This window comes from Parathielavia appendiculata, assembly GCF_033297405.1.
Source record: "Parathielavia appendiculata strain CBS 731.68 unplaced genomic scaffold N657scaffold_27, whole genome shotgun sequence".
Lineage (NCBI taxonomy): Eukaryota > Fungi > Ascomycota > Sordariomycetes > Sordariales > Chaetomiaceae > Parathielavia > Parathielavia appendiculata.
The window spans coordinates 147,353-170,217 of record NW_026944246.1 but is presented as its reverse complement, the minus strand read 5'-3'; the positions used below and the strand labels follow the sequence as shown (position 1 = coordinate 170,217).

The window sequence follows — 22,865 nt, the reverse complement described above, 5'->3', positions numbered from 1 at the left end:
TATCCGGTCACATTTCAACATCGGCATATGCACCCGAGCAGATTCACGGATTTTGTCTATTCACAGTTGTCTGTCTAGTGTCGCCCCCGACCTGGACGACGTCGCTGAATAAAGTCAAATATCCAAGAACCCGAGAGCCCAGATACGAATCCGACACAACGCCTACCTGCACGGCGTCAAAGCAGGCTGGCCCCTAGGCAGATACGGAAACACATTCGGCGCCGCAGGCCAGGTCCTAGCGCAATCCATCGAGTTGCCCTGGCACGTAACACAGTACCATCGCCGACCGGCCTCCCCCGGCACCACATACCTGCAGCACACAGGCAAGTACGCACCACAGTCGGGCCAGGCACACGCCCTATGCGCCTTTGGATCGTCCGCCATCCACCGCATCGCAAGCCACAGCTCCCTCGACGCAGTAGCGCCCATGCACGCCAGGAACCGCCCCAGCTGCATGTTCGTACCGCAGCACGTGAACCCGGCCAGGCGGGCCATGCTCTGTCTGAGTTGGGCGTCCCGGCGGAGGAGCATCCTCTTATCGCGCGCATTCAGCGGCTGCTCGGAGGGAGGGTAGAACAGGGCGTTGTGGTTGTCCACCAGCTGCATGCGCACGTCGTGGAGCTTGTCGCGGTTGCGCTCGATGCTGAGTTTGACCGTCAGCACTTTGACGAGTAGACAGCCGCGGCAGATGAGGTCGCCGCAGGGCAGGTCGTGCAGGCGGTTGAGCGTCGTGCGGGCATGGCAGTTGGTGCAGGACATGGTCCAGGATGAGGAGAGGTCCCTGCCGTGTAGAGCCAGGTAGCGGACGAAGTAAGACGGGCTGTTGGGGTCGTGAACGTGGTCGCCGCAGTTGCGCTCGCCGTGGAGGTGGAAGGGCGGGATGCTGTCCTTGACTTCGGCTGGGGGTGGGAGGGGTGCGTCGTCGACGGCCTCGGCTACAGGATGGGTCCAGGTGGGGAGTTGTGTAGGTGTCATGTTGGCTGGTGTTGCACAGCTGTTTTGGGAGTTGAGGCGAAGCGTTTCGAGACCCCCTGGAAAGCCGCGGTTCATGAGATGTGCCTAAGGGATAAGATTGCTGATGCGACAATGGGTCATGCGACAGTGGCTACAGTGGGTTTCTTATATATAAACGAGCAACATGACCAAAGCAATCGGATTGATCAAGGACAAAGACGTTGTATTAGTTGACAGAACACAGCAGGTCTCTGTGTCGGCGAAACAATCAGCTATCAAGTTCCGTTCTTTGAACAACAAATCTGGAAACGACTTGAGTTTTCTCAACTGACCTGATGATGTCCACAAAACGTGCAGTTGAAGAGTCCTACATCGTAGCATTGAGCTTAGGTATTATACTGAAAGATGCACTGAACTTTTCCCGGGCGTCGAACATGAAGTGACAATGCCTCGAGCATCGAACAAGATCGAACTTTTGATCCGCGACCTAAGGAAGCTGCAACAAGCGCTCAGTTATCTAAGAAGACTCGGACGCTCAAAACTATCATGCCTGTATCAAAGCCCACAGACGCCGTCCTTGCATATGATCAAGGCAAAGCCACAGTCAGCATCCGTCTCGCAGCTGACACCTACACAGAAGGTCAGCACTGCCATCAAGTGCAACAATCCCTATTCTGCCTTCCGGTACGTACCAATACATGCCAGCGGATTGTCACCGCACGAAGGCGTTGTCGGCCCGCGAGTCGTGGTCGGCTGAGGCCGGACGGTCGAGCGAGTAGTGGTAACAGGGGGGACGGTTACCCGATGAGTCGTGGTGACAACAGGCGGGGTCGCTCGGCGAGTGGAAGTGGTCACCCGGCGGGTGCTGGTGACGACGCGACGAGTGCTAGTGATGATGGTTGTCGGAGGCGCGCCACATCGGCCTGAGCGGCAGATCATGTCGCCGTCACATTCGTTCTCTGTCTCGCATGGGTCGCCTAGGAAATAGTTAAAGTTAACCCCACGGAACAACCCATTACGGTTCAAGGATGCTAAAGGACGCACCAGCGCAATGTCCAGTCCACTCGCAGGTTGGAGCGGAGGAGGCAGTTGGCCAGGCAGTGACATAGACGGTCGTGGTCCTAATCACGGTAGGGCCTCCAACTGTTGGATTGCCCCTGGGATTCGCGCATCTTCCCCTGGTGCAAATGAGATCGCCGTCGCAGTCAATCTCGGTCTCACAGGGGTCGCCTGGGCCCTCGTCAGTCACTATTCGAAACTCGGAAGACGGACTAGAACCGTGCCAGACAACATACCAAGGCAGTGGTCTGTCCACTCGCAGGTCTCTCCTCCGCTGCCGCCCCAACCGCCACCTCCTCCCCACTGACGAGCAATAACGCCGGCGGCCGGTATTTGTCTCGCCTGAACCTGGAGGCTGTATGCCACAGCTGTCAGAAGATATGTTGATTTCATGATGATGGTTGAGACTTGTCTTGAGGAACTCATTCACTCAACCCACGGACCTGTTGAAGACCCGCAAGCGAGTTGTTCTCCTTTAGTATTTCTCGACGGAGCCCCGGTCCAGCACGGCGGCCGATAACTTAATTAACATACGACTTAAGGTATGTTATAGCAGCAAGGCTAAGATTCACGGTTTCCGTTCCCAACGTTTCCCAATCCTTGGGGCATGCCCTTTTTCCGGTTGGCTAGCAGGATTGAATCATGTTTATATAAACGACGTCGTGCAAAAGACAGCTACCGTGGTCGGTATTTCCGGCCGGCAAGACGGCCCAGCGAGGCGGCCCGGATTTGGCACCTAGAAGGGGCAAACAACCGGGCTGATTACCCAGAGAGTATGATGTCGCCGGGACCTAACGAGATGACGTTGCCTTGTATGCCAATAGTAAAATTGCTCGCTGGACATATTGCGCCGGTCAATGATTCATCAAAAGGAAAGGCCAGCCTGAGCTCGGGGTCTATTGTTCCGGATTATCTAGACCAGGCCACTCTGGGGAGCCAGCCGAGAAATCTAGGGTAAAGATAATGATGGCGGGATGCATCCGCCAGGGGCAGTCAGGGGCAATTAGGGGTAAGCCGCGGAGAATACAACCAAGGAGTTAAACGGAGGTAAACCTGATTCCGCCGTTTATCCATGTTCCCAGGGCTGGCTCATGGCTGGATTAAACGGCCGGCTACCATCAACCACTGAAAGCTTTGTACACGTACCGTCAGCCGACGGTAAGGAGCGACCTCGGCCAGGACTGTAGCGATGGCTGCACATGTGTAGATGGGTTCGCCTCCAGCCAGGAAATGAAGCCACGCTGTCTCTGCTCCTATCTGCAATGGCTTGCCTGAAGCACTTGACGCACCAAAGTTGATTCAGAGTCACGGGCCACTTAGATAAACCGGCATGAGTACCTGGAGCCTACATACCTGGTACTGATGGAAGGATAGTTAGCCCCGTTGACTAGGGCCCGAGGACAGTTTTACTCTTTCTCTGCAGCGGAAGACTCCAGTGGTATCCTCACCTCTTCGGCGAGCTTTTCCCTAGCAACGAGCAACCCCTTTTTATCACCGCGGCATCCCTGTCCCCACCATGCAGCTGCTTTACCCGCACCCGGCCGGCCGCCAGCTCCTCATCCTCCAAGATAACAGCTACTGGAACGCCCTTGGAGGCATTAAACTGCTGTGCGAAATTTGGCTCGACGTTTGCGGTGAAACTCAGCCCGTATGCCCACGTGCCACAACTCGCGGGCGACGCGCATGCGCTCGAGCAGCAGGCCGTCAAACTTCTTGCCGCCAAAGGCCAAGATGTACACCTCTGCCTCGCGCGTCAGGTCTGAACCGCTCCTTTTCGGCCGCCGCGCATCGATCAGGGGTGAAGATTCGATCTATTTCAAAGTCCAAGCCAATGCATGGCAGCGAGCGCCGGCCGTACATGCCTACCAACCCGTCGTAACGGCCGCCCGCACGATGCTACCCACCTGGTTGGGCTGCTGACTGATCCGGTCCGGTACTGGAACTACCTTTTAGATCAGGCCAGTGTAGTAGACCAAGCCTTTCGCGAGGGAGAGGTCGAACGAGACTTTGCCGAGTACATCCATTGCCTCGAGGTAGGATGCAAGCAGCTGCACACTGGCGACGCCCTCGGCCACCCTCTTGTTTGCACTCAACTCGGCGCCCCATTCAATGCGGTCGAGCACCTCACGCATGCCACCGCTCTGCTACACAAGCCCACCGACGCGGTCGGCCACCTCGTCCGAGATCCCTTTGTCGAGCATCTCCCTCTTGACCTCGGCGGGCAATGGCGGGCTGGTCGCGGCGGTAGACTTTGGCGGCCTGGGAGCGCCGGATGTGCTGCACGTCGCTGCGCATCGAGAGCCAGCGCGCAAAGGGGAAACTCAGGTCGTAGCACGAGGAGCAGGCCTCGCCGCCTTGGTCCTCGAGGTTGTAGATGAGACGGGAGTCTTCGCCGTATTTCTCTGTGAAATGTCCCTGAGTTCAAAGACGGGGTGTGTCCAAGGGCAGGCCGCCGTGGCGGTCGACAATTGTGGTGATGATTGTGCTGGGAATCTGTTAGCTTCGAAGTCACTGAGGTCGAGTTTCGTGATATGAATAACATACAGGATTCGATCGCGAAGGTGTATAGGTCCCCTCCAACCCAATCCCGAGTTCCTTTTGGCGTTTTGAGTCGGGCATCCTGTCATAACGGGTCGGTGTTCTCGGAGGACATTACTAGCCCAGGGAACATGAGGCGGGTGAACCGTGGTTGTTGAGGTCGTTTGGGCATTGAGTGTGGAAGAAGCTCGATGCTATTGTTGCAACTTGCAAGACAGTTTTATGCTGAGCCCATTTGTCAAGATGTGATGTGCCTCATTTGCCGAAGGAAACCAACATTGGATTGAATCAACAGCTTACTGCCTCGCGGACGGCCCTTCAATGGGATGAGGGTCTGTTCCAAGTCAGCATCCATTTTCACGTCCTCTATCATAAAGGGCTGGCATAATTGTTTCCGCTCGAGGGTGTTAACGAATGCCACTGATACTGGTGATCGTTAATCATGGTGATGAATATGCCCCGGAGCCCTTGAGCTTATGTCACCTAAGCTATCTTGAGTCTTGACTTTGAGGAGGCACGACTGAATGCAGCTCTTGCAGACCTCGTAGACTGGCTGGCTAGCCAAGACCCATCCAAGACTGTCAAGGTACTTGACATTCTCGCCGTAGCACTGCTGCCCTCAGAGACAATGCTGTGCCTGCGGCCCTGCGGGTTTCATACAATCCCGTCCAGCGAAGCAGTCAGGGTACGTGCTACACCCCCAAAAGAGCTAGCTCATCAGCCACGGCTTTCTAGGAATATGCAGCGGGCAAGACTGTGTTGTTAAAAGCAGCGGGCTGCTCACATGCTGAGCGGGAGATCTTGGGTGCGGCTGAGTTCACACCCGAGTCCCCGCGCCAGCTGCAGTGGTTCTGACATCTTGGCGCGCGGCATGCCGTGGTCTGAGAGCTGGGGTAGTTCGACGATAATCCGCGAGGCTCCTCAAGTTCTGCCCGGCAAATCTTGGTTTCAACCCATCCCAGCACTTTCTTTCCTACGGCTTCGGCGGACGCAAACACTCTCGACGACATGAGCGAGCTGAATACGGCAGCGGCCTGGGGAGCCAGCGCCGGTCTTATGGGCCTCACGCTAATCCCGCTCGTCACCTTCTTGACGTTTAGTCTGCGCCGGCCGCTGGGGCAGCAGACGCAAGCCGCCAAGATGGCTCGCATCTTTCTACAGATAGCGCTGCCCCTCTGGATCATGTGGGTTGAGGCTTTGAGATGAGTCGATGTGTGTGGTGTGGTGCGGTCGACTGACAAGCTCCTGTTGGCAGTGCCGTCGCCCTTGCTGTGGTGGCGTCCTCGATCCATGCCGCCAGCGCCGTGTCCCGGCTGCCTTCCGCTTTCGATACCATAACCTACACATTCCTCGTCGCCGCATTCTTCGAATACGTGGCCGGCATCCTCACTACCCTGGCGGTTTACCTCTGTACTATCTCAGTCCTATACATAGCGTTGAAAAAGGAGAAGTGGTGGAAGGTGGTGCGGTTGGATGCCCTCTGCGGCGCTGCGATTCTGTTCATCCTCGACATCGCGTGGTTCGCAAGGACCGCGTCTAATTATCGGAGCCATGAATACGACGACTTCGCTCTGACCTGGCTGGTTGCCATCGTCGATCTCGCCCTGAGCTTCGTCGCCGCAGGAGTGTTGGGCGTGGCTATATATGTCACGCCCAAGTTGAAGAAGCGAACCGACTTGGCGTCTGGGAATGTGGGTGAAACCCAAGCATCTGCACATGTGCATATCGAGGCATCCGTCGTCCACTAACTGAAGCTCTTAGCTGTCGGCCCTTTTGTTCTCCGCGTCCTTCCTTTGGCTCTTCCGCTGTGTTTTTGTCGCCGCGGTTGACATCAAAACGGCCACCGATGACTGGTCCTATGAGGAGTCCTCGGCGCTGAAGATTCTCGTCCCTATCCTGGACTACTGGGTCGCAGCCACCGGCCTGGGACTGGTTACCTTCATTCTCCGCCACCCAGTCTGGTCCGAACCAGCGTCTGCTGTGGCGCGGGGTCATCCGTCAGAACCGCAGCCCCAGCCCCAGCCGCAGGTGGTCTTCATCGCCCCGCCCGGATACTACCAGCATCCGCAGTATGGGTTCCAGCAATACCCGCCGCAGATGCAGATGCAGATGTACCCCCAGGGTCACCACTACCCCCACATGTACCCTCAAGTGTACCCGCCGCAGCCCGCCATGCATCAGGCGGCCGACTTGTCGCCAACTCCTGTCCCAGCAACCCGGGTGCACGAGGCCGATGCAACAGGACGCCAGGCGGCCGAGCCGCAGGGACCTCACACCACCCAGGCCGCGCAGGCCGACAAGTAGCTGCGACCGTGAATCTGGACTTCAAGGGTGTCGTGCGTTGCAGGTGGACCGGAAGGGGGGCAACCGGGGGTTCATCGATTCGAACCTGGATTCCCAGGATTTGGGCTTCATGGCAGCGGTTTGGACGGCATGTAGACTCGGTTGTTGGGACCGAGACGGAGTTCGTCGAGCGGCAGCTTCGGACGTATCGCCAATGTAGGGCAAGGCTTCACCATTCTTGCCGGCTGAGAATGGCAACAGCGAGGTATGTTAGGAAGGGAGTACTAGTAGGTCCTTCAATATCAGGACTCGAATCATCTCGAGGCATGTTCTCAGTCACGTAGTCGAGTTATGAATGCGGTTTTGCACAGGTGGTATTGGATGAAATCAAGGTCGTCTAATCTTGCTAGTGACTTCCAGGTTCTTATTATGTACTGGACCTTCGCACCGAATACTGGAAAAGGTGCCCATAAGACGAACCTGAAACTGCGTGGTGGATCGTCCTGCTCTACCATGCGCAGTGACCGGTTTGTGTGCGTCATCAGCAATGACGTCATATGCACTAGGCATGCCAACAAACACCCAAGAACCCCTCCTCAAAAACCGCCATATTCTTTACTCCATCAAAACACCTCTGACAATCCGCATTTGCAACAACGGATCATCACAGAAGTCTCACATCATGTCTCTCAACACGCTCATCTCGACCATCCTCCTCCAGCTGTGCCTGGCTCCTCTGGGCCTCGCCGCTCCCGTCTCAACCGAGGCGCTAGACAACAGCTGGCAGTACGGCACCGGCGGCGGACTGCTGGGGCTTGTCGTCCTCATCCTGGACGTCATCGTGTTCGGTGCGTTCCCCTCCCAGATCGCGCACCCGTAAGCATACTGACATCCTTGGCCAGTCGAGGTTCTCAAGTCGAGCCGCCCACCCGTTCAGAAGCTCGTCTGGTGCCTGGTCGTCTTCCTGTTCCCGGTCATCGGCATGATCATCTACTACCTGTTCTCGAATCGGTCTGCGTACCAGCGGGGCGCCGGCTACGAGACACTGGCTTAGTCGCTTGGTCTGCAGCTTAAGAAATCGGAATCATGGCAGTTTGGAGAACAGAGGCGTTGGGTTGGAGCAAGCGGGGATACGGCAAGAGCGATTTCCATGATACTGCATTGAACATCTTGCCAGAGACATGGTTTTCTTCGATGAGAGTGCGCGGGCTGGCTTGTTTTCGGGAGATTTGGGTCAAACAGGCTCAGCATGGGCATATCCAGCTTGTCATTACGAATTAATGACAGTGTTACAATACAATAAGTATCCTTATGACTGAAGTAAGGTAGCCCAGGTTATGCTGCCCGGAATCAAAATCCACAGCAGCAGCTCGTTGGCTTGACGTAGGAATGGATCGGGGATGAATAACTCCCTGTCAGGATCGCGGGGTATATAAGTGATCGACATGAACAAGTGCCGCACGCGGCATCTTGGGATAAATTGCAGCATCCTACCCGGTCCGACACGCCCGGCTGTTAAATGAGAGCCCCGTTTCCCTATGCGCGGGACTTCCGAATCGAGGTACGCGGAGCATCCCGAGTCTTGAGGGATGAACAATGAGATGGCGTGGAAATCAGGGATGCGGACAATGGAAGCATTTCGCAAGGACAACAGGACGAAACCTAGGGGAAGCGAGCAGGTTTAAATAGGTGTCCACGGTACCAAAAGCCAGGGAGACAAATTCGGCCACCTGCGTAATCGTGGCAGAGGGTAAGAACTGCTCTGCTGTCTACTCCCCCGATCTCCTGAGGAGATTCTCCTCCTCGGTATTGATCTCTCAGCTGCCCTCAACAGCACGTACCGCAGCCATGTTCCGCCAAAACGCTCTTCTCGCCCTTGCCTTCGTCCCCTTTTCCTTTGCCCAGGTCTCCGAAGGCTTTGAAAGCGGCTGGGACCAGTCCGCATGGCCAACATACGCCCCTGACTGCAGCCAGGGCGGCAAAGTGAGCCTCGACAGCTCTGTCGCTCACAGCGGCAAGAACTCCATCAGGGTCGATGGTGCGGGCGGATACTGTGGCCACATGTTCTTTGGCACTACCAAGGTTCCCAGCGGTGATGTCTACGTCCGTGCCTACGTGTAAGATGGACTGATCTCCGCGAGTACGCGATAACTCTAATGTCGTGGCTCATCCAGGAGAGCGTCCAAGGCCTTCACAGACGCCCACGTCACCTTCATCACTATGCCCGATTCAGCTCAGGGGGCGAAGAAACACCTCCGCATTGGCGGCCAGAGCAAGATCCTCATGTACAACCGCGAGTCCGACGACGCCACTCTTCCCGACCTCTCGCCCCAAGGCATTGCCACCTCGGCCGCCCTCCCCACCGGTAGCTGGCATTGCTTCGAGTACAAGGTCGGCGCCGATGGCTCGATCGAGACCTGGCTGAACGGCAATACCATTTCTGGGCTGACTGTCAAGTCTGGAGTGAGCAACCCGAACGCGGCCCAGTGGCAGAGGAGCAGTATCAAGCCCAGGCCGACTGCTATTTACTTTGGTTGGGAGTCGTACGGTGGAGATTCGAATACCTTTTGGTACGATGACATCGCCGTCAGCTCGACCCGTGTTGGATGCCAGTAATTCCCCCCTTTCGGGTCGGTTTGTATCGAATCGTCGAGACAAGTCGCTTGACAGTACATACCTTAGTAGTATGACACGCATGTCTCCGCAACGGCTGGAAGTATGAGAGCACATTTGAGCACACTTCCATTCGCAAACTTCATCAGCACCGTGACCCGTTCTACACTTCACACGTTAAAGACCCTAAGTTCCCGTCGGCTACGTGGCCAGCATGCTTCTTGTTGAGGCATGCGAGACAAACTTGAAAACCACGTATCAGATGCTTCCCGTCCTGATTGCCTTACCCTCAGCTGCAAGCAGATTCAGGATACCTCTCAACCATGGCCTTCCTTATAGCCTCCGTGCATTTCGACTTGCGGTAGGCTGCCAAATCGGGCCAGCCATGTCGCCGGTAGATATCCTTCAGCATGGACATCATGCCGACCTCGTTGTGAAGCTCTTCCTTGCTGCTATGCACTGTGTAGGGGCTGATAGGAACCCGGTTCAAGCTCCTGAACTCGTCCTTGAGGACCTCGAAGAAATCCGGTATAGCCCAGGCTGCTGCACTATAGCGCCAGTTCGCGTCTTCCTTAGACACCTGGTCATCCAATCAATCCACATCCGATACATCCTTTTTCAGTTCCTCCCAATCGACTTGCATCCAATTCTCTCCTATGTCCTCTGGACAGGTGTATTTCTCCCAGTGGGTGATGCCGAGCTCCGTGTCGAGTGCGATGAAGGCTGTCCTCGTGTGTGCCATTCACCAGCATGCGGGGGCGACACATGGGCAAACGAAGTACCCTCTGTACAGCCGGGCAGTTCCTCCCCAATGATCCAGCCCTGAACGCGCAATGTAATAAGGTCTGGCCAGTCGGCGGAAGACGAGCCAGGGATAGCATCTGCGTCGTGGTGCCAGTTGCCGGGGCAGCGGATGTAGGGAAGATGGGCCAGCATTGACAGGACCTCGTCCGATTTGCCCAGGTCTTGCAGCTTGCCGGGGTCGGCGTTGACGATGGACCATCCCTCTGCGTGTGGGTGGATGATTTGGGACTCGTTCATGTACAGCCGGGTGAGGAAGGTGTAGTAGTCGGTTGAGGCAACAATGGTGGCCTCGCGGGAGTAGCTGACTTCCTCCGGGTTGGGGGTCGGGCATTCTAAGCGGCTCATGTTCTGACTAGACCCTCGGCGGTTAATAGTGCGCACTTTTGGTGGCGATGAAGGGAAATCAATAGTGTCGGAAACTTCGCGAGGGGCTCAAGGGCGTGCAAAATGCGCGCCCCCTTAACTCTGTCGATGCTGTCCAGCCGACGAGTCAAGAGGGCGCCGTGCTTGTTCAGCTGAGATTCTGAGACTCCAGATCCAGTCAGCCCCAAAGTCCAAACGACTCGACAAACAGGGGCGTTTGCTTCTCTCGCGTTTGTACTGGAATGGCTTCCACAAGCGCTTTCCACTGTCACCGAGCTCGCTGCCTGGCACAAGTACCATGCGTCTCCGATCTTGAACCAACTGCACGCCAAGCGGCTGGCTCGCCCTTCGGTTTTGTTGATTTCGACCGGTAGGTAGGAAGGACATCGAGCTCGTAGGTATGTCAGGAACTGCACTCCATCTCAGGTACTGTGCTGAGATTGCATCTTCAAGCACTGGGCATTACGTTGAGGGTTAGGTGGCCAAACCATGCAAAGCCACGGCAACCGGCTCCGCGTATGTCTCCTGCACCGTCTCGGACCCCAAATCCTGGTGCGGCTTCACCACTGCCGCCCCGGCGGATATCCTTTCCAGCTACTCAACCTACGTCTCCGAGGCCGTGTCATTCTGGACTTAAGAGCTCTACCATCTCTCTTCGCTTGACCAGCTGTCCCGTTGCCTGGAGAGGAATCGCTCCGCACGAGCGCGAGTGGCTCCAGATTGCCATCGCCCATGCCAACTGCCATCTCGAGGCGCATCCCCAGACCCAGACCGACATCATGACGCCGACCGCCACAACCGGGCGGACTGGCGACGCAGATGCGTCGACAACGGGACCAGCGCAGATCGCAACCACGACGACGACCAGCGGGTTTGGTGCTTCTCGAAGCGGCCGCACTGATAGAGGCCTGGCCTTGATAGGACTTGTTTCTCTCGCCAATATAGCATGGTAACTGGAGCGTTGAAAGGATATGGTTCAATAATGGCAAATAATTAGGTGTAACGTTAACTAACGTTAGTGTAGAAGTTCCTTAGGTAATCATGCAGTGGCGGCCGGGTTGCGGGAATTCTAAGCTGACAGTGGACAATGCGAAACTAGTGCATGGCGCAATTGTGGTTGCAAAAGACGTACGGAATATGAGGACGCACAGCGCAAGAAAGCTTGGCTAAAGAGACGCAGTAGTCTTAAGGCGCTGAAGTTCCTACACTCCGACCTGTCCCTTTTCCCACTGCAACTCACGAAACGGGAATTAAGAGATACCTAGGAGCCCTGTAAGCGCAATTGAAGTTTGGGAAGGAGAAACATACCTTGAACCAGAGCGCGAACCCCCTAACATCACGCTACAAGAATAGAGACGAAACCAGCCAGGAGCTTGTGAGAGTTCAGGAGCAACTCTCTGTCTTTTGTCTCGGCGTCTGGTCCGCAGTCACATAACCCACAAGCTACGGTTCCTCTCTAGTACCGCAACAGCCAAGAATCGGCGGCATAGAAATGGTCCCCAAGTCAACACCGATCTACCTCCTCCGCCATGCGGAATCGACCCACAACGTCTCGAAAGACTTCAACCACCGCGACCCTGGTCTGACCGAGGCGGGGTTTGCTCAGGCTGCTGCACTCGCCAGTACCTTCCCGGCCCTGTCATCCATTTCGGTCATTCTCAGCTCGCCCCTGACGCGCACGATCGAAACCACCCTCACGGGATTCAGCACCATTCTCTTTAGCGAGGACTCCCCAAATTCGGCAAAACTGATCCTCGATCCGGACCTGCAGGAACGGAGCGACCTACCCTGCGATACCGGCTCTGACGTCTCTGTTTTGGAGGCGAGATTCCCCGGATTGGACTACAGTCTGCTCGGAGAGGGATGGCACGCCAAGACTGGAGCTTATGCTGCGGACGATGAGGCGGTTGCTGCAAGGGCGGAGCGGGTTCGGAGGCAGTTGCTTGGCCTTGCCAAGCAACTGGAGGCGAGCAGTTCTGAGGAGAAGGCTGTGGTAGTCGTTACGCACGGGGTCTTTATGAAGTTTCTTGCCGAGGATGAGAGCATTGACTTGCCCAAAGCGGGTTGGAGGGCATATACTGTTGAGGAGAGTATTGGTAGAGCTGTACTCAGGCCTCTCTAAGAAATCTGTAAATGCGCAAGTGGTCAACAGAGGCTATGAGGGGCTGAGAGGTTGAACTTGGAACCTGGAATGGAATGTCCAAATCTGGCAATGATCATTAGCGCACCGCTAGCCCGCCTTAGCGAGGTCAGCGGATACCTGGGTTGTTGTCGTCAATGTTAGCGCCCCCAGCTGAAAAAACCTCTGTTACTCCGTACCTTGGTCTTTGAATCCTCACCTCATCTCCCACAGCAAACCCAATCGCTCAAGTGACGGGTTCCGCCCAACAACATGGCCAGGTAGACTACAATTCCAAGTACCCAGTACAGCCGTCCTCCCTTCCCACAATCCCACACTTAAAATACCATGCGCCACTCCTCCCTCTTGGTCCTGGTGGGCCTGCTCTCCACCCCAGGCCTGTCCGCCAAATCGCCCAAGCGCGGTCTCGTGGCAGTCAGCAGCAGGGACTGGTCGGCGGACGACGCCATCTTTGTGCGCGAGGACTCGCCCATCTCGTGGTACTACAACTTCTACTGGAACGTGTCGGACAGCTATGCATCGCTCCCGCAGGCGCAGGTCGAGTTTGTGCCCATGATGTGGGGCGGGGGCGTCAACGACACGGACTTTCTGGGCAACGTCACCGAGATGATCGCGCCATCTTCGGGGGGCAGCGGGAGGAACATCACGCACGTGCTCGGCTTCAACCTGCCGGACCAGTCGTACGAGAACGGCGGCAGCCAGATGGAGCCGGCCGACGCCGCGCGGGCGTGGGTGCGCAACTTGCTTCCGCTGCGCGACAAGTTTGGCGTCAAGCTCGGTCTGCCCGTGGTCGGGGATCCGCGCGGCGGGTGGATCGATCCGTTCCTCAAGAACTGCTCGAGCCTGAACGAGGACAAGGAGTGTGAGTTCGACTTTGTGCCGCTCCACTCGTTCGGACACATTGGCGTGCTCCAGGATCGTGTGGCCAAGTTTTCGTCTGCGTGAGTCTCCTTCAGGACTTGCTGTTTTTGGACCGGGGCTCATCACATCCTTACAGATTCCCTGGCGTGCCGCTCTGGGTCACCCAGTACGGCTACACCAACCAAAACCTGTCGACGACGCAGGAATATTTCAACCAGTCCCTCGCGTTTCTGGAGGGCAACGAGGCGGTGGCGCGGTACAGCTGGTTCGGGGCGTTCCGCAGCGTCGTCTCCAACGTCGGGCCCAACATGGCCATGCTCGACCCGTACGGCAACCTGACGGACATCGGGTCGTGGTACCTCGGCGGCAACGCCACTGGCAAGGCCGCCCTTCCGGACGCCGGACAGCGGACCAACGCATGCTCGGTTGAGAATCCTTGCACCGGGGGTGACAAGAATGCCGGCGCGAGCTTATGCATTGGAAGTAGTTTGGCAAGGTCGGGGACTGCTGCTGCGTTGGGTGCGCTTATCATTTTCCTTTAAGAATATGCCCAAATCATTATGTTGATGAATAGTTCAGGTAATTAAATGTTAACAGTCTTTCAAATTTTTGAGTTGCGCCTATGGACCTGCCAGCGGGCAGTGAGCAGAGCGAGGGTCGACGGTGGCGCTACGGTGATATCCCCTCCAGGGTTAGGGGTGGTGCAGTCCAACTTTGATGGAGGGATTTCCCAATCCATCGAATCCAAGCAGCCATTTTGCATGTTTGTTGAAGGTGCGACAAGCTCGATCCGCGAACACAACCGTTGCATCCTTCGTTCCGCAACTTCCACCCGGCGCAACATGCGCTGGCTCGTGCCATAGCCTTCCGCCATTATCGCATTGGCATACTCTAAAGATTGCCCGAGATGACATCCCTATCGCTGCCTCTGCAGCTGCTCGTCCTCATCGCGGCGTTCCTGATCGTGTCAGCACTCGCTGATGGCCACGAGAACTCGCTGCCGTCGTACCACTACGGTGCCCCAATCCGCGTTGAATGCATGAATCGGAGCTCGTAAGCCTGTCAATTTCCTCCATCTCGACTGCGCTAGAGGCACTGCAGACGCAGCTGGGTCTGACCATCCTCCTCAGAGAAACGGGCGAGCACATCGAAAACGCAGCGCACGAGATCCAATGGATCCCCTTCCCCATCTGCAACGAGACGAACCAGCCTCTCGAGTTCCACTACGGCATCGAGGGCGAACAGAACTGCACCATCGCCATGGTCAGCGACCCTTTCTTCCACCTGCTCGAGTTTTACATCCACAGCGACGCCCCGCTTTCCTGCCGCCTGCCCTCGCGCCCGCCCCCGCACATCGAGGTCGTCGGCGAGAACCCCCCCGAGCAAGAGTACATCCCCCTGGTCTTTGCGCTGGCCGGCACCCTGCAGCTGAGCCACATGCACATCAGCACCCACATGAACGTGCTGCTGCACAGCACGCCCAAGCACCACGTCCACCCGCGCGACAGCGGCGTCCTCGACAGCGCCACCGCCTACAGCACGAGCCCGCTCACCCACATGGAAGGGGGCGCCACGCGCCGCCTCGTCATTGGTGACCCGCTTCCGCTGAGCTTCAGCGTGCGCTGGTTCCCGACGCCCGCCCTGCCCAAAGTCGGGGGCAAGGTCGAGTGGTCGGGCATGGGCGGGCACGTCTACGCCAGCACCGTCTTCTACAGCTTGGTTTCGTTCTGCGCCGGCGCCGTCGTGTCGGCCGTGTACTTCTTTGGCTCTGTGCTGCCGAGGCGGCTCAGGGGGCGGGGTCTCGGCGGCGCCACGCCTCTGGGATATGGTCTGAACGGCGTGGGCAATGGCTGGGGATATCAGAAGAGGGCGGTCGACTAGGGGTGCGGGCCATAATCAAGATGAGCGGCGAACATGGTCTAGCGTCGTTTGTGGTTTGGGATAAGAGAGCTGTAAAATAAGAAAGATACCACGGCGTTTGGGGGTCACTTTCAACAAAGAATAATAGTCGCTCTGGAACCGAAACCCTCCCGTTCTACACAAACCGCCATAGCGGTCCAGACAGGCAACTTGCCACAGATCAACCCCAGGCTAGGTGGACGGACTCTACAGCGACTTTCTGACCGCTCCGACAGCATCGGCGGCCTTGATACGGCGCAGAATCCGCGTCGCCATGTCGAGGCCAATAAGAGCCGCTGATGATGGTCAGAATACAAGATCTTATTCCAATGAAATCACTCAGGCGGACACTTACGGATAACACACCACGGCCCGTAGAGCTGAACTTGCAGCTCGCGCTTCAGCGCCGTCGAATACGCGGCCGCATCCCAGTACGAAACATCGTAGATGCAGATGAGCGTGGTCAAGGCCATCTCGAGCGCATACAAGAGAAATAGCAGCTCGTCTGCGCCCGATGTGCCCCGGCGCTGCACTCCCAGCCGGTAGATGCCGTATGCAACAGTCGGCAGCAGGAAGAGAAACTCGAGGTGCATAAACAAGCCCATCCAGCTGTCGTGGCCCGACGCCGTCTCGGCCGTCCACTGCACGATCGGGTCGTTGTACTTGCCGATGTACCATTCTTTGACCTTGTAGGCTGCGTGCAGCGGCGCGCCCTCGGGCTGGTACACCCACGCCGGCCAGATGTAGTCGAGCAGGTCCATGACTGGAGGCTGTCAGCTCAGACTTCCTTGAGTTTTGCTGGGCGCGGAGAACGTACAGAGAATAATGGGCAGTTGGAGCATGAACCATCCCAGCAGCGCCTTGTTCTTCCAGCTGTTGGTGTAAGTCGCCATCTTTGAGGCTGCGAAATCGAGCGGTTTGTTCAGGGTTTGTTGAGGTTTGGTTGGAGGCGCAACGCGCTCGCGTCAGACGGCCCGATCCGCCTTGATCTGGTCGGACGGAAGAAAAACAGGGTTCCTCGCCCACAACCCTTGGCAGGGGTCCAACAGCCCCGTCCCGAAGTCCACGGCAACCCTCACAACAAGCCCTATCCACGTACGATCCCCACCAACATCCCGCGGCAAGGTGGCCGAGCGGTCCAAGGCGCCACGTTAAGGTGTCAAACCCTTAATCCCAAATTTCCGTGGTCTCGAAAGGGGCGTGAGTTCGAATCTCACCCTTGTCAGCAATCCTTAGGTCGGGTCCTCTCCTCTGGAGAAGCCGTCTTACTTTTGCTTCGCTTTCCTGTACTTCCCGGGCTCAGTTCAGCCGGTATGTCGAGCTTTCGTGCCGGTAGACGCGGTTTCTACTGTGTAGGGGAAACCTGTAGGGTGCTTCGGTGGACAAGGCGGGCTTTAAAACAACCTGGACGCAATCCCGGTACCAAACAGGCCTGGAATGGGCTCTGAAGCCATCGTAACAGAATGGCTCTGTTGCCCCAATATTCTGGTCCTCAAGTCTCGCCCTCATCTTACAGCGCCGATGCCCGGTCTCAAAGACCAGCATGCTGACTGCCCGCCGCACGCTCGTCTTAACGTTTCAGCGCTTAGTTGCCCGCTCACCAAATCCCATTCGGACCCGGCTCATCCTTGGCCCCACTCCAATCCTCATCCCTCCCATTCCAATACCGGAGCTTGATGTTTCTCAGATCCAGACCTTGGTCGGGGTCCAGTGTCAGAATATTGACACCAAAGGTGACATGCTCCGACTCCTCCCAGCCCCTGGCCTTGACACCCATCCGAAAGAAACACGACACGCCGCAGGTCTTGCAGAAGTGGTGACAGAGCATCTTCGAACCGAACTCATACGCGCCGACCGTGGCGTCGGCGATGGACGAAGGCGAGAGCAGTTCGAATTCCGACCCAGAAACCCGGGGGCTGAAGACGTAACCGTTCTTGTGGCAAATGGAGCAGTTGCACTTGGTGACGTTTGGCGAGTTGATGTCGAGGACGGCGCGATAGCGGATGTTGCCGCAGTGGCAGCCCCCTGTGTACGTCTTCTTGGAGCTGATGGTCGGCATGGAGAGTCGCTGGGGGTGTGATTAGGTCTGCCATGTGCAAGAAGGTCAGACAAACGTACCCGCTTGCTTTGATCGCTTCTTTCAGGCTTATGTTGTCTTAATGAGATCTCGATGGAGTTGGCTTCTGGGAGAATGGGTCTGGTGGAAATAGATGGCTGTGATCAAGCAGCCATCCTTGAGGTGAGCCCGATCACTCGCTTAATGAGCCATTGATTGCAATGCCACGTCAGATGTTCCAGAATGTTCGAGGATCAAGGTTGTAACCTGATCCCTTGACAGCAATCTGAGCAAACCTCCGCTTGCAGCCTTGGAGAAAGCTGGGTGCAAATATATATCTCCTGCATGGCATTTTCTATAGCCGCGACACGCAAGTTTTGGTCTCAGACCCATCCAGCCTCCGGAAATTCGTCTTTGGTTGATCGATGCGTCCAACACGTCCTTTGTTGCCTTTGGTTGACGTCCTGTCTCGAGCGTGTCCTTGGCGAAGGTGGTGGAGGCGGCTGCAGAACATTAGGGGGTTAGGTTAATCTTCCCCATCCGGTTGCCGATTTAGGCAGGCGCAGGAGATCAGGCCTGTCTGTTGCTCATTTCTGCGTCCCAATCTCCAACTTGAAGCTGAGAACACCTCATTTGCCGGAACCATCGTTCATCTCGAAATCTTCACCCCGCAACAACTTCTCCGATTATGGCACACCACCGCAGACACGATGACTCTCGGGGCCGATCGGCTCGCCTCAGAGTTGCCAAGCCGTTAGGGCAGACGCATTACGTTAGAGAATACGGAACAGATCCACTGGCGATTAACTCCCCGGACTGAGGCTGTATTGCAGCGATGCACATCTTGCAGTCCAGCAAGAATTCGCAGCTCACACCTAACAGAAAGGTGACCGGACGAAGTGCTGCTGCCTTATGCACCCCAACCCATGATCCTCAATTTCAGGTAGCAGCGACAGCATCGATATGGGCGAGGATCTTGCCGACACAAGCTCCCGCTCTTCTTGCGACGACGACGACGATCCCGAGGCCGCGTTGAACCCTACCGGCGACGACGAAGACGACGACAACGTGGCGTCCCGCTTCCGCATGCGGAGACTTCCCCGAGGCGGCCAAGATCCCGGCCCGCCGCTGTCACCCGGGGACGGCACCGCCATGTCGGTTTATGTCATGATGCACCGGTATTGGGCCCTTGCGAACAACATTACACTGCACAAACCTGGGGCTGATGAGAGGCAGGATTCGGCGGCTTGTCATGGCAGCCATCGGTATGATCTATGAGCCCGAGTGCTGCTACCCAAGCTGAGACCAGGATCTATCCTCGACCAGACGATCCCTACACCCTCGACGAGCTGCGAGCGCCGCATATAGACCACCAGGTCGTCCGACCCCTTGTCAACCGGCTATACAACCCCCGAGATGCCGCCATCGGTCAGTACCTCAAGGTTTCCCCGTTTCAACATCACCGCACTCATTCTGTGGCTATGCAGTCTACTGTCTTGTCGCCAACCGCGTCCAGTTCCTCCGTCCCCGTTCCCACGAGGCCGTTCACCAGGGACTCCATGAGTCGCGTGCTATCCTCTGCGAACTGCTCGCAACCCGCATCCTCCGTCGATTCCACGAGGACCACCCCGGCCGCTCGGGGCTCCTTCTTCTCGCCAATATCCTGGTTTCCGGCTTCGACCCCTGCGACACGGCGCCCGAGTCTGTCCGATCTCGCCGCCCACAATGGGCCATCCAAGAGCGGGGCGGCCACGAGCGCAAGCTGACGGCACTCGAGCTCGCCATCATCTCGGAGAGCAAGATGCTGATCAAGTCACCGGCTTGTCAGCTCGTCGTGGACGCCGTGTACAAGGGTGTTGTGGTTTACACGCCCTTGTCTTTTGTCGACTTCCTCCCTGACCACTACAAATATCATCCCGTCTCGCTTTATGAGCCCCGCCGGGCTGCTATCCTCAACCATCGCCGCCTCATTGTCCCACAAATACGGAATGTGATCGAGTTGCTGCACTTTGCACTCCTCCTGGCCCTCTACATGCTGACGGTGGCGCACTACGGGTTCGGTGCCGACATGGCGGGCGTCCGCATCTATGAGACCGTTTTCAATGTCTTCGCCGCCGGCTGGGTTCTCGAGCAGTTTGCCGCCATTGTGGAGCATGGCTGGGAGGTGCACGCCCAAAACCTCTGGTCGTTCCTCGACGTCACCTTCGTCGTCATATACGCTGCCTATGGTTTGGTGCGGGCCGTAGAGCTGTTGCTCACCGATGGCGCTTACTACGCGCTCCCTGTTCTGTGCACGGCTGCGCCTGTGCTGCTCACGCGCCTTGCGTTTGCCCTCATGCCTGACAACATCGTCTTCATCGCGCTCCATGCAATGATGCGTGATTTTACCCGGCTGACCTTCATCGCCGTCTGGTGCTTTGCCGGCTTCGTCGTGGGGTTGCTGTTCCTCGCCAGAACAAGCGGCGACGGTTCAGTGAATGTGGGCGTTACCTGGGCCACCATCACCAAGTGGCTGTTGTGGTAGGTGTAAGCGCATAATTTGATCGGCACGGTTGGACTGACACCTGGACAGGATCTGGTTCGGCCTCGACGGCACCGGCATCGAACGCGCCGCTGACTTCCACCTGATCTTGGGGCCGACCCTCATCATCACGTTTGCCTTCCTCGGCAACACATTGTTCCTGACCATCCTGGTGGCTATTCTGACCAACACCTTCTCCAAGATCATTGCCAACGAGGCAGCCGAGATCCAGTTCCGCCGCGCCGTGCTCACCTTCCAGGGCGTCAAGAGCGACGCCATCTTCTCGTATCCGCCGCCCTTTAACATCGCCGCGCTGGTGTTTCTCTTGCCGCTCAAATTCATCGTTGGCCCTCTTGTCTTTCACCACATCAACGTCGCCGTTATTCGCGTCATCAACGCCCCGCTGCTCCTTATCATCGGCCTGTGGGAGAGACGACGTGTGTGGGCTCGACGGTCCAAATCGTCCAGACTGAGGTCATGGCGCTACTTCCCCGGCCTGTCGCCGCATGGAGACATCCAGGTCGTGTTTGCGTCCGAGCCGCCGCCCGAGGTCATTGACGCGCTCGAGAAGATGGATGCGTTGCATGACGTAGTCATGGCGGAGCGCGAGCTTGCCGTGGACTCGCCCAAAAACATTCGCGGGCCTGTCGCGACGGTCCGCAGACGACGGACGTCGAATAGCAGCAGTGTCAGGACATTCGAGGTGTGAGTAGATGAGGGAGCGGTAGCTAATCTACAATTCCAGCAATGTGGCTATTCGCAGCCGGCCGTCAGGCCAGCCAAGTCGTGGACTTTATCAGTCAAATGAAAGAAAGCTCGTTCCTGACTTGTGCCCGCGCTCGCTCCTCCTCCATCCCCTCCCTCAGGATCGCCACCTGCTTCTTGATCTCGACCCACAAGACCAGTCCATCCAAGTCATCGTCATCCTCAAATTTGGGGATTCCCACCCAACCATCCTCGAGCCCGTCATGATGTGTCGGCGACAGCGCTACTAGGCCATTTGAATCGCGAGCAATGACGATTAGTGCCGCCACAAAGGCCTCCTGGATGTACGCGAAGCTGAAGCCGTCCGTGATCCCAGCAATGGCCGGGCAGAGCTTGTCGGGGAACTCAATGTCCTTGTTGTCGGCCAACTTGCGCTGCCAGAACCGGCAATATGCGATGCGCTGCTCCATGTCGGGATCGGGGAAGTAGTATTTTCTGTCGAATCGCGAGGGTCGTTTCTGCAGCCATGTCAGTCCGTCTCGGCTCGGCCTTCGAGACGAGGTCTAGGGGGGACTCACCGCGATACCCGGGTCCAAGCGCTCCAGGTGGTTTGTGCTGCCGACAATGAAGATGCCGTCGTTGCTCTGCAGCCCGTCGATCTCGTTGAGGAAATAACTCCTCACCGAGTCTGTGACGAGCGAGTCGAGGTCCTCGAAAATCAGGTAGCAGGGCGCGAACTGCCTGGCCTTGAGGAAGATTTGGCTGATGCCGTATTCGGGGCCGGCAAACTGGTCCTGTCAGTTCTCCTATCAATCATCCGAGTCCTCGATCGGTACTAGAACGTACCGAAGAAAAGCTGCGGACGTAAAGCGTCGGCACCGGGTCTTTCCTGTCATACAGCGTGTGCATCATGGCCTTGATGGAGATGGTCTTGCCGTTGCCTGGCGGGCCGTGATAGATGAGGCCCCGCTTCCAGGGGACCTTTAGGCGGGCGTAGGTGTCGCGCGAGTCGAAGAATGACTGGTGGTCGGCGATGATGGCCTTTTTCATGCGCTCGTCTAAAATGACGGCGTCCCACGAGGATTTCTGGATGCTTTGGTACAGCTCGGCGCTCTTGCGCCACATGCCGCTGTCCCACACCCACACCTCCTCGTGCAGCTCGCTGCCCCATTGCCCTGCCGCGAGGATGAGGGAGTCTGCCTTGGCGGTGTCAGTCGTTAGGAGGTAGTGGTTGCGCGCCGCCGGGTAGAAGCCCGTTCCGTCGCGCCCGTCGACCAGGTAGAGGATGAACTCGGCGGACTGCCACTTGTACAGGAACTTGGCGAACAGAATCTCGTGCACCAGGCTGCCGGGGTTGTGGTCGATGCGTCGGCCGGGTGGCCGGTAGACCTTCCATGTCAGCGAGGATGGTGCCTCTTCGTGGCTGCCCTGGTCGATTAAGGTAAAGCTGGCGTGTCCGGCGGATGCGTAGCCGAGGAGGTCGATGCCGAGGGATGGAACGACCACCAGTTGGAGGTCGGGGTATTCTGCCCGCAGTGCCTTGGCAATTGTCGCGTCCGTGTTGACGCGTTTGGCAGACGAGTGGTGGAAGAAGGCGCTGGCTGTCTCGTTGGAGGCCTGAGAAGCATCGTTCGCGCGGAGCTGGCGATCCATCTTGCTGGGACAAACTTGAGCAGTCTTGAAGAGCCTTTTCAGTGAAAGGGCAGTTTCTGGTGAATCAAGGTGGGTAATTAGGGGTGCCTCATTCAACCGGAACTTGGAATGGCGTTGTCATGTTCCTCCCGAGTCCATGTTGAGTGCGGGGAAGCCTGCTGCGCCGCAGAGGATGTTGTCGGAACGAAGCCGCCTTGATGGCTGCATTCAACGGACCACGGTGGTTGATTGGTACCAGCACCGCACCCCCTCTTCCTTACCTACTTTGTCTTCTCCCATGCCCATCAACAGCATGAAAGAAATCAAGCACTTTTTGACCACCTTTCAATTCAATCCACGGTTTTGACACGGGAATAGCTTCTTCCAGCGCATATCTCAGCGGTCATCGCCCTTCGGGTTCCAACAGATGTTGTATC

General features: G+C 57.1%; 14 protein-coding genes and 1 non-coding gene across 15 annotated transcripts; 8 read left to right on the top strand and 7 right to left on the bottom strand.

Moving 5' to 3' along the window:
* Positions 1-162: 162 nt before the first annotated feature.
* On the bottom strand, positions 163-975 carry N657DRAFT_659052 (uncharacterized protein; the record flags this gene model as incomplete). Its single annotated transcript, XM_062794949.1, has 1 exon — positions 163-975. The coding sequence occupies one exon, from the start codon at positions 973-975 to the stop codon at positions 163-165; it is 813 nt and encodes a 270-aa protein (XP_062643194.1).
* Positions 976-1,154: 179 nt separating this feature from the next.
* On the bottom strand, positions 1,155-2,773 carry N657DRAFT_650239 (uncharacterized protein). The gene is made up of 5 exons (XM_062793896.1): positions 2,250-2,773; positions 1,999-2,184; positions 1,647-1,931; positions 1,287-1,583; positions 1,155-1,205 (listed from the first exon to the last, which is right to left on the bottom strand). The coding sequence occupies exons 1-4, from the start codon at positions 2,404-2,406 to the stop codon at positions 1,510-1,512; spliced, it is 702 nt and encodes a 233-aa protein (XP_062643193.1). The 5' UTR covers positions 2,407-2,773; the 3' UTR covers positions 1,155-1,205; positions 1,287-1,509.
* A 153-nt stretch (positions 2,774-2,926) lies between these two features.
* Positions 2,927-4,632, bottom strand: N657DRAFT_674937 (uncharacterized protein; the record flags this gene model as incomplete). Its single annotated transcript, XM_062795789.1, has 8 exons — positions 2,927-2,962; positions 3,160-3,292; positions 3,367-3,372; positions 3,462-3,591; positions 3,641-3,824; positions 3,918-3,955; positions 4,227-4,428; positions 4,558-4,632. The coding sequence occupies 8 exons, from the start codon at positions 4,630-4,632 to the stop codon at positions 2,927-2,929; spliced, it is 804 nt and encodes a 267-aa protein (XP_062643192.1).
* Positions 4,633-5,352: 720 nt separating this feature from the next.
* Positions 5,353-7,233, top strand: N657DRAFT_650236 (uncharacterized protein). Its single transcript, XM_062793895.1, has 3 exons — positions 5,353-5,735; positions 5,807-6,242; positions 6,313-7,233. The coding sequence occupies exons 1-3, from the start codon at positions 5,560-5,562 to the stop codon at positions 6,853-6,855; spliced, it is 1,155 nt and encodes a 384-aa protein (XP_062643191.1). The 5' UTR covers positions 5,353-5,559; the 3' UTR covers positions 6,856-7,233.
* Positions 7,234-7,516: 283 nt separating this feature from the next.
* Positions 7,517-7,888, top strand: N657DRAFT_637344 (uncharacterized protein; the record flags this gene model as incomplete). Its single annotated transcript, XM_062791502.1, has 2 exons — positions 7,517-7,682; positions 7,737-7,888. The coding sequence occupies 2 exons, from the start codon at positions 7,517-7,519 to the stop codon at positions 7,886-7,888; spliced, it is 318 nt and encodes a 105-aa protein (XP_062643190.1).
* A 662-nt stretch (positions 7,889-8,550) lies between these two features.
* Positions 8,551-9,450, top strand: N657DRAFT_604607 (uncharacterized protein; the record flags this gene model as incomplete). The annotated part of the gene is made up of 2 exons (XM_062790175.1): positions 8,551-8,951; positions 9,009-9,450. The coding sequence occupies exons 1-2, from the start codon at positions 8,683-8,685 to the stop codon at positions 9,448-9,450; spliced, it is 711 nt and encodes a 236-aa protein (XP_062643189.1). The 5' UTR covers positions 8,551-8,682.
* A 286-nt stretch (positions 9,451-9,736) lies between these two features.
* On the bottom strand, positions 9,737-10,596 carry N657DRAFT_684489 (uncharacterized protein; the record flags this gene model as incomplete). Its single annotated transcript, XM_062796683.1, has 3 exons — positions 9,737-10,027; positions 10,058-10,170; positions 10,230-10,596. The coding sequence occupies 3 exons, from the start codon at positions 10,594-10,596 to the stop codon at positions 9,737-9,739; spliced, it is 771 nt and encodes a 256-aa protein (XP_062643188.1).
* A 1,510-nt stretch (positions 10,597-12,106) lies between these two features.
* N657DRAFT_637341 (phosphoglycerate mutase-like protein) lies at positions 12,107-12,736 on the top strand (the record flags this gene model as incomplete). The annotated part of the gene is made up of 1 exon (XM_062791501.1): positions 12,107-12,736. The coding sequence occupies one exon, from the start codon at positions 12,107-12,109 to the stop codon at positions 12,734-12,736; it is 630 nt and encodes a 209-aa protein (XP_062643187.1).
* Positions 12,737-12,916: 180 nt separating this feature from the next.
* On the top strand, positions 12,917-14,215 carry N657DRAFT_650232 (glycoside hydrolase family 128 protein). Its single transcript, XM_062793894.1, has 2 exons — positions 12,917-13,695; positions 13,752-14,215. Exons 1-2 carry the CDS (start codon positions 13,082-13,084, stop codon positions 14,155-14,157), a joined length of 1,020 nt encoding a protein of 339 aa, XP_062643186.1. The 5' UTR covers positions 12,917-13,081; the 3' UTR covers positions 14,158-14,215.
* Positions 14,216-14,375: 160 nt separating this feature from the next.
* N657DRAFT_650231 (uncharacterized protein) lies at positions 14,376-15,762 on the top strand. Its single transcript, XM_062793893.1, has 2 exons — positions 14,376-14,668; positions 14,746-15,762. Exons 1-2 carry the CDS (start codon positions 14,523-14,525, stop codon positions 15,494-15,496), a joined length of 897 nt encoding a protein of 298 aa, XP_062643185.1. The 5' UTR covers positions 14,376-14,522; the 3' UTR covers positions 15,497-15,762.
* Positions 15,722-16,407, bottom strand: N657DRAFT_581762 (uncharacterized protein; the record flags this gene model as incomplete). The annotated part of the gene is made up of 3 exons (XM_062789566.1): positions 15,722-15,810; positions 15,870-16,277; positions 16,332-16,407. 3 exons carry the CDS (start codon positions 16,405-16,407, stop codon positions 15,722-15,724), a joined length of 573 nt encoding a protein of 190 aa, XP_062643184.1.
* A 226-nt stretch (positions 16,408-16,633) lies between these two features.
* Positions 16,634-16,739, top strand: N657DRAFT_t151. Its single transcript has one exon. It is a non-coding gene; the product is annotated as a tRNA-Leu (tRNA).
* Positions 16,740-17,111: 372 nt separating this feature from the next.
* N657DRAFT_684484 (uncharacterized protein) lies at positions 17,112-17,573 on the bottom strand (the record flags this gene model as incomplete). The annotated part of the gene is made up of 1 exon (XM_062796682.1): positions 17,112-17,573. The coding sequence occupies one exon, from the start codon at positions 17,571-17,573 to the stop codon at positions 17,112-17,114; it is 462 nt and encodes a 153-aa protein (XP_062643183.1).
* A 502-nt stretch (positions 17,574-18,075) lies between these two features.
* Positions 18,076-21,285, top strand: N657DRAFT_650228 (uncharacterized protein). Its single transcript, XM_062793892.1, has 5 exons — positions 18,076-18,748; positions 18,807-18,835; positions 18,897-18,998; positions 19,058-20,090; positions 20,143-21,285. Exons 1-5 carry the CDS (start codon positions 18,534-18,536, stop codon positions 20,798-20,800), a joined length of 2,037 nt encoding a protein of 678 aa, XP_062643182.1. The 5' UTR covers positions 18,076-18,533; the 3' UTR covers positions 20,801-21,285.
* N657DRAFT_581735 (P-loop containing nucleoside triphosphate hydrolase protein) lies at positions 20,892-22,449 on the bottom strand (the record flags this gene model as incomplete). The annotated part of the gene is made up of 3 exons (XM_062789563.1): positions 20,892-21,314; positions 21,375-21,584; positions 21,643-22,449. The coding sequence occupies 3 exons, from the start codon at positions 22,447-22,449 to the stop codon at positions 20,892-20,894; spliced, it is 1,440 nt and encodes a 479-aa protein (XP_062643181.1).
* Positions 22,450-22,865: the final 416 nt, after the last annotated feature.